We start from the raw sequence: 12,640 nt of genomic DNA on the forward strand, positions 1-12,640 counted from the left end.
CATCTCCCCCCCCCAGCCCCTGCCATGACCCCTCCCCCCACCCAGAGCCCCTTATCTCACCCCCCCAGCCCCTGCCATGGCCCCTCCCCCCACCCAGAGCCCCTTATCTCCCCCCCCCACCCCTCCCCCCAGCCCCTGCCATGACCCCTCCCCCCACCCAGAGCCTCTCATCTCACCCCTCCCCAGCCCCTGCCATGACCCCTCCCCCCACCCAGAGCCTCTCATCTCACCCCCCCTCAGCCCCTGCCATGGCCCCTCCCCCCACCCAGAGCCCCTTATCTCACCCCCCCCCCAGCCCCTGCCATGGCCCCTCCCACCACCCAGCACTTAAGTGTCTCGCAGGTGCTGGGATCTCACTCCCCCCCCCCCCCCCCCGGGCATCCCTGCAGGGCCAGGGCGCATCCCCACGTGACTCCTCAGGCGCCGGCAGCTCCCCCTCCCCCTCCCACGCGCAAACGGGCCGAGCCGGTTTGACCCTTCCCCGGCCCCGTAGCCGGCTCGCGGGCTGCCCGGCGGCTCGCGCTGGTCATGGAGCGGGGCGCGGCGGCCGTGAGGCGGCTCCGGGCCGCGGGCGGCGAGCGGGAGCCCCGGGGCCTGCAGCTGCCGCCGGGGCGCGGGGAGGACCCCGGCGGGAAGAAGCGGGGCTCGCGCTGGCGGCCGCTGCCGGAGGCGCGGGGGGCGCTGCTGCTGCTGCTCTACCTGCTGGCGCTGCGGGCCCTGGTGCAGCTCTCCCTGCGGCAGCTGCTGCGCCGGCCCGGGCCGCCGGACTTCAGCGCCCCCCGCGCCAGGTACATCCCCCCCCCCCCGCCCCTCCTGGGACCCCGACCCCCGGGCAGGCGAGGGACGCGCCGGGAGAGGGTCTCGGCCCCGCGGCCTCGCCCCTCCCAGCGTGGCCTTTGCTGCGCGCACCGGCCGCTGGACAGACAGTAGAGCTGGGGGGCGACCTTGCAGCCCCGTGAGCCATCTGCCCGCCCGAGCGGTTCCCGTTCCCGGCCCCAGCATGGCTGCTGCAGCCATGTGGACCAGGGGTGCGTGTCCCTCCCCTTCCCGCACGTCCAGCCCCTGCTCCCCTCTGCCCCATCTTTTCCTACCCCTGCTCTGTCCTCCCACCCCCATTGCACCCTTTCCCCCAAAGCCCCTTCCCCCGAGGGTCATGTGCTTGGAGATTGGGGGGGGGGTCTGGTGCGGGGTAGCAGCAGGGATCAAGCCCCCTGCACTCACGAAGCAGAACTATGCAGCAGCCTCTGCTCTGCTCCACCACCATCTCCTAGGCCAGGCTGGTCACTCTGTTTCACTACAGCAGCGGGAAGTGGTGCGTCCTAGTCTGGACTGGTTTGGAAGAGGGCAGTGAGTGGAGCGGGCTGCTGTGCCGCTCTCACCCCTATGGCTCCCATTGCCATGGTGAGTGCGGGGAGCCTGACCCCCTGCAGGTGGCCCCAATTTGCTCTGGGCCCGACAGGTTAACTGGAGAATAGGGCACCATCTTGTCCGTAGGATGGTTGAGGCAGCCATTATGGGGTCCAGGGCCTCTGTATTGGACTGTCCTATGGACGGGATGGCTCTGCACACTAAGGATGTTAAGTATAGTGTAATTCACTAATTGAATAATCGATTTATTGTTGCATCGGCTATTCGATTAGTTCAGTGGTCCCCAACCTTTAGAGGCTCCCGGGGGGTGGGGCCACTCATGAGCTGAGCGCCCGGGGGGTGGGGCCACGCGTCCTGGGGCACGCCAGGGGCGGGGATGCCCTTGCACCCGGCACCGGCATGTGCCCCAGGGCTGGGGCTGCCCGAGCGCCTTGTGCCGTGGGCCCCGGGGCCGGCGCCGCCCCCCAAGCTGCGTGCCTGGGGCCAGCACCGGCGCCACGTGCCCGCATGTGCCCCGGGGCTGGGGCCGCCCGAGCACCGCACACCAGGCGCCGGTGCATGTCGCGTGCCGGGGGCGGGGCTGGCCCAGGTTGTCGGCGGGCGCACACAAATGCCCAGGCGGGCGCCATGGCGCCCGCGGGCACCGCGTTGGGGACCACTGGATTAGTTGATAGGGTGGCGTTGTCCCTTTGAAACACTGGCCCAGCTGACTATGGGCTCCATGCGACACTGCTGCTTTGAAACGCTGCCATTGCATTTCAAAGGGACTGTGCCACATGGAACCCAGGGTCAGCTCCATGTGGTGCTGCCGCTTTGAAACGCTACGGCGGCATTTCAATGTGGCAGCCCTGCCTCTTTGAAGTACCTCCTCTTCCCCCTCCCTTTACTGCTGGCAGGGAGAGGCTGACCCTGGACTGGCCCTGGCCCTCCCCCAGGACCCACCTTCTTCCCTCACCAGAATTCCTCTTCCTGTAACTGCTAGCCTCGACTGTTAAGTGAACAACATGTAGAACTTCCCCCCCCATGTCTCCCTTCCCAAGCTCTGGGCAGTTAGGCCAGAGGTGTGTGGTGGATGCCCACTCCAGCCAGAGCCGGAGCCTGCCCGTGTGTGTGCTGGGGGGGGGGGGGGTCCCGCCAGCTGCAGCCATGCCCATGAAGGGCCGCTTCCCCATCTGCAGGACCCTGCAGTACTTGAGCCAGGGCAAGGTCATCTTCAAAAGCTCGGTGAAGGTGCTGACTGAATTACAACACCCATGGGGAGCTGAGGAAGGGGGCCAGGAAATGTGTTTTTCAACATCCCCCAGATTCAGTACAAAACCCTTTGGGTGCAGATCATGATGTTTAGGAACATGACCCCTTTGCCATTCCTAAGGTTCTACTTAGATAGTGGTGAGCAAGTCTTGTTTGATGTGGAAGGTAAAAAGCAACAAAGAGATAGTGGGTTAAAGCAAGGAAACACTACAAAAAGAGGAGCAAGACGAAAAGAAGCTTTCTCTTCCTGCAACCTTTGGACCCAAAAAATATCACTTGCGTGAATGTGTGTGTGAAATTGAAGGCCAGATTCCCTGCCCTGGTCTAGTACCGCTGTCTAAAGGGATGACAGGCAAATATAAAGGCACCATGAAAGAAAAAACACATTGATTTAACAGATCAGGCACTTCTGCTGCCATTCAAGATGCAGACAGTCATAGGATACAGGGTGCTTCAGTAACTGAGGCAGACTTCTCAGTGTCATCTCCCTTCCCCCTCTCCGTCCCCCCCCCCCCCCAAAACCTGGTCCATTTGATTAGAAGGAAGTCCTTGATTCAGAGGTGGTTGGACCCACTAATACTGGTCAGACATGTGGAAAGACATTTTTAAATAAATTTCCTACTGGGTAGGGGACATGTGGCTCCCAAACCCTAGTGCCTCCATCTTCCCCAAGCACAGGGCAGGTGGCACAGCTCTCCTAGTTGTCCTACCCTTCCAAACATGGGGATACTTGGGGGCCCCCAGCACTTGGTGGCCCCAGCCACCCCAAGTCCTGGCTTCCCCAGCACACTTCCCTAAAGCCTGGGGTGAGGCAACAGGGAACGGGAAGCAGGAGCGGGGTTCGGAGAAGATCATGGATGGGACCATGCTGGGCTGTTGGGGAAGGCACAGCCTTTTCCACCCTATAGGATGCATTGCCCTTGTTCCAGGGCCCAATCAATAGTTGTACCAGGCATTGTACAAACTCAGAAACAGGTTTGCTTCCCTGAAGAATTACAATTCTGGGAAAATGGGAGAGATGTGCACTACATAGGGACACATCCGCTTCCTTTCACCTTTGATTGAAGAGCACTCATTTCTGGAATTCCACTCCCCTCCCTGGTCTGTCAGCATCTGAAATTGTTAACTTTTCCTCCAATCAACAAAGTCTGTCTCTTAGGCCACAGCTTTGCTCATGCAGCCACACTACTATAAGACTGTGTAGTCGCTCTATACTGACAGTGGGGATCTCACATGTCAACCATATCAACGTATGGCAGTAACTATGCTAGTGGGTGAAGCTCTCCAGCAGACATAGTACTATGCATAATACCAATTATGCCAGCAAAATTTATATTGTTTGTTTTTCATGCCACTGAGCGTCATAATTTTTGCCAGCATCAGTGGTAGTATAGATATGTCATACTCTGGTTAGTAACCCTGCCATAGTATTTACACTGCTATAGTTACCCGCGTTAGCTAAATTTTAGTATGGGTATGGCTGCCTTTACTAACACCTTTCTTTACTTGCAGTGTAGCTGTATCGTGGGGAGAAAGTGGGCTAAATATTTAAGAGCTGTGGTTTTCTTTTGGCATTCTAGTAGGTTTTATTTTATTGGTGAATAAATATTAACATTTGGGTGATAAAATTGTTTTCCTTAGTGTTATGTATCTTAAATTTTAATTTGTTTTGGAAAGGTGCTTGAAAGATTGAAATAGATTTATTTTATATTTATGACTTGCTTCATTGTAAATTTTACTAAGAATGTGCTTGTTCAGATCTGAGGGACATGGAGAGAGGGTATGTAGTATATATGCATCAAAAAGCAAAAAACTTGACAATCTTCATGCTTTGTTTCTGTGCAGATTTTCACTGTTGACGTTCTTATTTTGAAAGATTAAAAACAGTGATTTGGCATATTGTCATACATAAAGTTTCTTTTTTAGATAGGCAACGTGGCACTGAACAAATGCAGTGTAGCGAGATCTTTCACCCTAATAGCATTTGGAATTTTAAGAGTGTTCATTTGCAGTACATGCTAGCTGATTTAAGCCTCTTCTGCATGTCTTAGGGAGTGGAATGGTATTTGAAAATATACAAATTGTGGCCAAGTTGCATATTGAATTTATTTTTACAAGAAATTTAAATGATTAATTCTTCAATTTATCTCTTGTAGGAAATATCTTGAAAACATAACGGCAGTTGGTCCCAGGACAGTTGGAAGTCCAGAAAATGAAATTCTCACAGTTAACTACCTCTTAGAACAAATTAAGGCTATTGAAATCGAAAGCAGTGTTGCACACAAGATTTCTATAGATATACAGAGGCCAACAGGTTCCTTCAGCATTGACTTCTTAGGTGGTTTTACCAGTTACTATGCAAACATAACTAATGTCGTGGTTAAGCTAGAGCCCCGAAGTGGAGCTAAACATGCTGTGCTATCCAATTGTCACTTTGACTCTGTACCAAACACCCCAGGTAGGTGCCTTTACTTACCTTTGTTGAGTTCTTGTTTTCTTAATATGACAATTTGTATTTGTTTTAAAGGAGGCTGTTGATATAACAGGAAGTACAGAGTGTTGTGGAATGAAGTTAATCAAAGGGACACAGTAATATTAGGTTATAAAATATATTGAGAAGGATAGAATTGGTTGTGCTGGTGGGCAAGTGGTACTATATGTGAAAGAAAGTATAGAATCAAATGAAGTAAAAATCTTAAAAGATCCAAACTGTACCCTAGAATACCTATGGATAGTAATCCCGTGCTTTAATAATAAGAATATAGTAACGAAGATATATTATCAGCCACCAGACCAGGATGGTGATAGTGAGGGTGAATGCTCAGGGAGATTAGAGAGGGTATTAAAATGAACTCAATAATAATGGGGAAGAATGAGCTATTGGATTACTTGGGAGCCTTTTTTGATTTGGTGACATTGATTTTCATAACCTCTCATCTGTTTAAAGGGTGGTATTAGTGGTGGCACATAAGAACTGGAGTGTCTAAGGCAGGAGTGGATGAAAGGGGGTGAGCGGCCCTGCCTCTCCCCCGCCCCCAGGTCAATTAGGGCCAAAATGCGTGGGAAAGCACACAACGTTTCTTCTGCCCTGCCAAGAGCACACAGTACCACTTGCTCCTGGCAGGGTGGGAGAAGGCTTTGCGTGCTTCCCCACCCCCAAGCCCTGATTGGCTTGGAAGCAGAAAAGGGAGCATGCAAAGTCTCCTCCCACTGCCAGGAGCATGGGTATGTATGTGGGGGGCCCTAAGGTGCTCCCCCACCCCCAAACTAATCATGGTCTGTGGGTGGGAAGCAGGAAGTGTCCTGGCCTCGCCCCTTCCACTCGATGCCCTGCCCCTTTCGGTGCGGCCCGGGCCCACTTCAAAAATTTTGGAAGTGGCCCCCGGCAAAAAATTATTGTCCACCCTGGTCTAAGGTCACTGCTTGTATGACTTCTTCCTAGCAAGTGTGGTGAATAGACATATGACTGGTTTGGTATGCATTATAGTGGAGAACCTCCAGTCTTGGGCTTTAAGTAGCCCTGTCTCTAAGAAATTTGCCCTGAATTGACACACTCAGCAGTACCCCCCAAACCTTTCTTTATTATAGTGGCGTAGTCTGGTTTTTATCCACAGAACCTTTGGATAAAAACTAATGATAAAATGCAGTTAATTGACTAGTCGATAAGCACTTCCACATTCCTCCCTTGAAATCCTATAGATATTTCAGCTTGGGCCCTCTAAATTAGTGGAAACATTTTTCTTTAATCTTTGTGCCTTATTTTCCACATTTTCAAAACAGGGATAACATCCCCTCACTTCTTGGTTGTGTGTTGTGAGAATGGATTAATATTTTGTGAAGCACTCTGATACTGTTGTGATGAGCTCTATAGAAAAAACCTGTGAGGACATTAAGTAATTTTGTCTTCAAAGTAGGGATGTTAAATATCGGTTAATTGAGTAGTTGAGTGACCTCATGAATTCTTATCACTTAGTCGATTATTTTATAGTCCCTGGGGGTGGGGCCGGCAGCTACACAGGGTGCCAAGCAGGAGCTAGTCCATGAGGGGAACCAGTTTAAAAAACAGCTCCTCTTGCAGACCAGCTGCTTGTCTCCCTTTGCTGCTGCCTCTGATAAAGAGGCAGCAGTGTGGGGAGGCAGAAGCCCCTGTTGGGGAGGGGAGCATCTGAGCTCCTGAACCCAGCTTAAACCAGAACTAAGCCAGGCTGCCTGCTCACCTGGCTCCTAATATACTTTAAATACAGAGCCACATCGGGAGTAGGTTCTGGACCCGGCATGAGCCAGAACTGAGCTGGGCTACTGGACACCCTCCTAAAAAATTTACTGGTTGAGGGAGGAGGGAAATGTGTGTAGTCTGTAGCAGTGTTTCTCAACCAGTGGTACGAGTACCCTTAGGGGTACTCGAGAGAAATCCTGGGGGTACATCAACACAACTGAAATTTGGAGAAAACTGAATTTTTGTGTTAAGTTTTATAGCGCTTTATTATTTTTGTACTTTTTATACCCAAAAATTTCATCGCCCGCCCTGCTACTGTTAAGTTGTTTAAACAAATGTGTTGCAATGGTAGAAAAAAATGTTGTGTGTCTGAAAACTATAGGTATTGGGGGTACTTATAATTTTTTTTTGGAAAAAGGGGTACTTTATCAAAAAAAAAAAGCTTGAGAAACACTGCTCTATAGCATTAACTTATAAGCTTTTGCTTATCGGTTAATCAACTACACTATTACATCCCTACTTCAAAGCAGTTTTGAATAATGTTCAAAAAATGAGTGTGGCCATATATTGAACCATGAGGAGCAAACAAAATATTGACTAGTTTATCCTGTGCACTGAATGAGGCAGAGCCTTGAAGAAAAGATATTATGTAATTAAGTACTATGAATGAATATTCATATACAACCTTATTTCTGGCACTTTATAACTTTTGAGTACTTAACTTTGCAACCTTAGTAATGTTTTGATGTAGGTTTTTTGTATGTAATTATTAGGGCTTTCAAGTGATTAATAATTAATCATGATTAATCGTGTTGTTAAAAATAGAATACTAGGTAGCTGCGCCCCCTGTTCACTACACTTGCCAACCCCCCCTTTCTGGGGTAGGTATCTGGCTTGGGAAGAGGGTTCAGGGGAGGGGAGCAGGAGTGGGCTGGGGTTGTGGGGTCTCAGCAGAAGGTTGATGGGTCTGGGAGTGTTGGGCTCAGATGGTGGAGGGGACCTGGCCCCAGCAGCTTCTCCCTGGAAGTGCAGCCTCCCCAGCGGCACAGCCCCCCCAGGGTGTGAAGTGGGAGAAGGAGCTGGAGCTGCCCATGCCTGGAAGGGACAGCGCTGAGGCTGGCCACAGCAAGCTGCTGACAGTGGAGGCGGGCAGCAGAGTGAAATGACCAATGACACGATGACATCATTCAGTTATCCCATAGGAAAATATATAAAGAGAAAGAGAGAGAGACTATTAAAATATTTTTAGATGTTTTGTACATTTTCAGATATTGATTTTGATTGCAACACAAAATACAATGTATTTATTTTTGTATTACAAATATTTCATTGTAAAAAATAGTATTTTTCAATTTGTGTAATACCAGTACCGTAGTGCAATCTCTTTATCATGAAAGTAGAACTTACAAATATAGAATTTTGTACCAAAAATAACTGGATTCAAAAACAAAACAATGTAAAACTTGGTCTTACTTGTTCAACCAATTGCTCAAACAAGTTTGTTTGCATTTGTAGAAGTTAATGCTGCCCTCTTATCTACAATATCACCTGAACATGAGAACAGGCATTCACATTGCACTTTTGTAGCTGATGTTACAAGATATTTGCATGCTGGATGTGCTAAAGATTCATATGTCCCTTTGTGCTTAAACCACCATTCAAGAGGTCATATGGCCATGCTGATAATGAATTCTGCTTGATAGTGATGCAAAGCAGTATAGATAGATGCATGTTCATTTTCATCATTAAGTCAGATGCTACCATGAGGAGGTTGATTTTCTTTTTTTTGGTGATTTGGGTTCTGTAGTTTCCACATTACAGTGATACTCTTTTAACACTCTTGAATGCATGCTTTACACCTCATTCTTCTTAGATTTTGGAAGGCACTTCAGATTCTTAAACCTTGGATTGAGTGCTGTAGCAATCTCACATTGGTACCTTCTTTGTATTTTGTTAAATCTGCAGTTAAGTGTTCTATAAACAAACAACATGTGCTGGGTCATCGCCTGAGATTGCTATAACATGAAATAAATTTAAAGAATTTAGGTAAAACAGAGCAGGTGACATAGTTCTCACCCCAAGGAATTCAGTCACAAATGTAATGCATTTTTTTAAACAAACATCATTAGCATGGAAGCATGTCCTCTAGAATGGTGGCTGAAGTATGAAGGGGCATATGAATATTAAGCATCTCTGGAGTGTAAATGGTTTGCAGTGCCAGCTACAAAAGTGTCATACAAAAACCTGTTATTACTTCAGAAGACATAAATAAAAGAGCAGCATTATCTGATATAAATATAAACAAACTTGTATATCTTAGCAATTGGCTGAGCAAGATGTAGGACTGAGTGGACTTGTAGGCTCTAAAGCTTTACATTTTGTTTTTAGTGCAGTTCTGTAACAAAAAACATCTACATTTCTAAGTTGTACTTTCACAATAAAGAGATTGCTCTACACTATTAATATGAAGTGAACTGAAAAATATTTCTTTTGTTCATAAATAATATAAAGGGAGTACTGCATACTTCGTATTCTCTGTTGTAATTGAAATCAATATATTTGAAAATGGAGAAAAACATCTGGTTTTAATTTTCTTCCCCATTGCTATAGGAGACATGTACAAATACAGGAAACTGATTGTGGAAGGGGAAATACTGAAACTTTATTTGTTTGCACATTGGGTATTATCAAAATAAAATAATAAAAAAGAATAATATAATATTAAAACTTTTTGTGTAGTCTTATGTTATGTCACTTGTAACAATTTTCAGAAATGTCTAAATAGTTAAGGGTCTAATCAAGGATATAGGTTTTAACAGTGCTTGTTTTGTTAAAAAAAATGTTCTGGTACTAGGGTTCCAATGGTTTTGTCAAGCAAAAAAAAAAAAAAAAAATCAATCCCCCCAGAAAATAATAAAAAAAAATTTCAAACAGTGTGCCAGGGGAAAAAACAGCCCCTGGGAAAACTTGTTGAGCAAAAAAAACCCTATTCTAACTGTTATCTATTCTGTTTCACTTAAGGTGCCAGTGATGATGCTGTTAGTTGCTCAGTGATGCTGGAAATACTGAACACTCTTTCAAAGTCATCTGATCCCTTGCAACATGCTGTCATATTCCTTTTTAACGGTGCCGAAGAAAGCATTTTGCAGGTAGGATTAATTAGCATAAAACATGCATAATCAGAACCCTGAATTAATGATTGACAAAGTTAATGGCAAGTATAGATATGATTTGCATTTTACAAAACCTAAATCTCAATTACAGATGTTAATCTTTTCAGTTATCTGTGAGAAAAAGCTAATTGCTACTTAAAATTAAATTTATACTCAAATTTTGGGTGGTCACAATGTTACAGCTTTAATGACTGGGTTCCTTAATGTTGCAGGTCAGATGCAGCATTGTGTGTTGCTCAGAGTAAAGGACCGAGAATCTCAATTCTTGTTTTCTACTTCCAACTTGCACTTCTCTGCATTATACACACTTGTTTTCAGATGGGTGCTATACTTAATTCACAGACTTAATATTTATAAATCTTTTGATTTCCTATGATAGTAGGTATAGAAATGCAAATTGATTATTTTATTTGTATGCTGTAAAGCTCTTTTCATTACCCTGGGCAAGTCACAAATTGATGTTATAGCCATTCATTTCCTCCTTTCCATATGTATGGTAAGACTGTGTGGTTCATGCAACTGCAGTAATTCCTCATTTAACACAGTAGATACATTTCAGAAAATGATCGTGCTAAGTGAAAACATGTTATGTGGGGTCAATTTTCCCATTGAAAATAATGGAAAAGGTGGGGGTTGCGTTTCAAGCACACCTGTGCTCGCAGCTCCAGCCTGCACTTATTAGCAGGGTTATAGCAGGGAGGGGAGGTGTTTGGCTCTGGAGAAAAGAAGAAAAGGGCAGGGGAGGGGGCTTGCAGCCGGCGGCTGGGTTTCCCCAGCTGGCGGGTCACTGGCAGCTGCACGGGGCTTCCTCTTCCTCCTTACAAAACGGTGGAGGTTTGCCGCTCGCAGTGCAGTTCCCCGGTGATCCCCTCTGGCCAGATGCCTTGCGTCAGGCCAGAGGGAGTCACCGGGGAACGGTGCTGCGAGCAGCAACCCTCTGCCGCTTTGCAGGTAGGCCGGGGAAGCCTCACACAGCTGCTGGCCACTGGCCAGGCTAAGGGGAAATCATGTTGTTGCAGGGACATGGTCGTGTTGTTTGAAAAATGTTCCCTTAAAAAAAAAAACCCCGTGCTATTGCAAAAATGTGTTAAGCAGGCATGTGTTAAGTGAGGAATTACGGTATAACATTTAGTCAGTGAAAGTTAACAGACCTTGTAATTCTAAAGATTCATATACTGTACAGGCATGATTGTCACTTAGATTCAGGCCACTTTTACATCATTCTGGAAGTGAAAGTGATGTTAGTGCTCAGTTTACATTTACACTGCAAGTCTATCCGTACTAGTGTATTGATAGGGAAGTCTATGTTGTAATATATGGTTCTTCATTTATAATTTAGGAAGAACGATATGTTTAGTAAGCCATAGTAGGGAAAGTTTTATATTCCTGATAATAGTAGTTATTACTTAAATACATTTTGTTTTGTCATTATAACAAAAACAAACTATGCTCAACTAGATCTTAAACTTTCTACTTATGCTAAACTATTGTTTGTAGGCATTTTAGCTTGTAACCTCTTTGGGACAAAGACTGTGTGTCTGTGATTGTTCAGGGCCTGGCTGATTGGGCTCTATAGTATATAATACATATTAAATAATATTTGGATCGGACATGAAACAATGAGCATGAACATAAAAGTTGTTGAGAGGAACGTAATATCCCATTTAATCAGTTAGCTAGTTAAATGTATTGTTTAACCGGTTAACTGCTTAAATTGGGGCAGGTGGAGGGGCCACTCTAGCTCGATGGGCTGGAGCAGCACCCTGACACAGGTAGACGCTACTCTGACTGGGCTGGAGCAGCTGCTGTTACAGTTAACTGTCGGGGGCTGGAACTGGTAAGCATTACTTGGTAAAGGTGATGCTAACTGATTAACCATTCATATTCTTAGTGGTTCAGGGCATGAACAAAGATGAAACATCTTGTGGTGGTGTTATGGACATGACACCACTGTTACAGCTGGATGAATTCTCTTATGTTGATGGTTCCTCTTCTCTTGCCCTCAAGTACATTTCTGGCCTCACCTGCAGTGCACCTATGATCTTCCCCTGTCAAAATCTGAATTCCAGATGCTTCTGATGGAAAATTACCTCTAGGCTTTGTTTTAAAAATATTTGACCTATATCTTTTCTTCCTGTCAAGGCGAGTCATGGCTTCATTACACAACACCGCTGGGCCAAGTCGATTAAAGCATTTATCAACCTGGAGGCAGCAGGTGTAGGAGGGAAAGAGCTTGTATTTCAAACAGGTATGATCATGCATTAAGCTTCCCACTTGTATGTATGGGGTAGTTGTGTTTCATTTAGAACAAAAAATTAAACAAACAAAATATAAAACTTTATTATTAGAAACAAGCTTTTTAAATAACATTGAAACTGGCCCAGGAGGTCAATGAGAGGAAACTTCACACCATACAGAATCCCCATCTTATCCTTACTTTATGGATAATGAATTATTATATGGGTTTAATTACTCTAAGGCTATGGCACAAGCAGAGAGACAGACTCTTCTTGTAGACATAGATAGGTGTGCTGCTGTAGTACGTGTAGACACATCCTTATTGAGAATCTAAAGGAGCTTGGTCTTACAATTGACAGGTAACTGCTTTTGCTGTTATATATACCCTGGACTC

At 46.1% G+C, this 12,640-nt stretch overlaps 1 protein-coding gene and 1 pseudogene across 1 annotated transcript in view; both read left to right on the top strand.

Annotated features, from left to right (window-relative positions):
- Positions 1–425: 425 nt before the first annotated feature.
- Positions 426–12,640, top strand: part of ERMP1 (endoplasmic reticulum metallopeptidase 1) — a 41,547-nt gene continuing 29,332 nt past the window's right edge. Inside the window, exons 1-4 of the mRNA XM_075931613.2 lie at positions 426–788; positions 4,776–5,077; positions 9,857–9,984; positions 12,151–12,256. Coding sequence (XP_075787728.2) covers positions 529–788; positions 4,776–5,077; positions 9,857–9,984; positions 12,151–12,256 — 796 coding nt within the window. The 5' untranslated portion in view covers positions 426–528. The remainder of the gene's footprint in view (positions 789–4,775; positions 5,078–9,856; positions 9,985–12,150; positions 12,257–12,640) is intronic.
- On the top strand, positions 804–4,756 carry LOC142829823 (small ribosomal subunit protein mS25 pseudogene; annotated as a pseudogene).

This window comes from Pelodiscus sinensis, chromosome 6 (genome assembly GCF_052426305.1).
Source record: "Pelodiscus sinensis isolate ZL-2025 chromosome 6, ASM5242630v1, whole genome shotgun sequence".
NCBI lineage: Eukaryota > Metazoa > Chordata > Testudines > Trionychidae > Pelodiscus > Pelodiscus sinensis.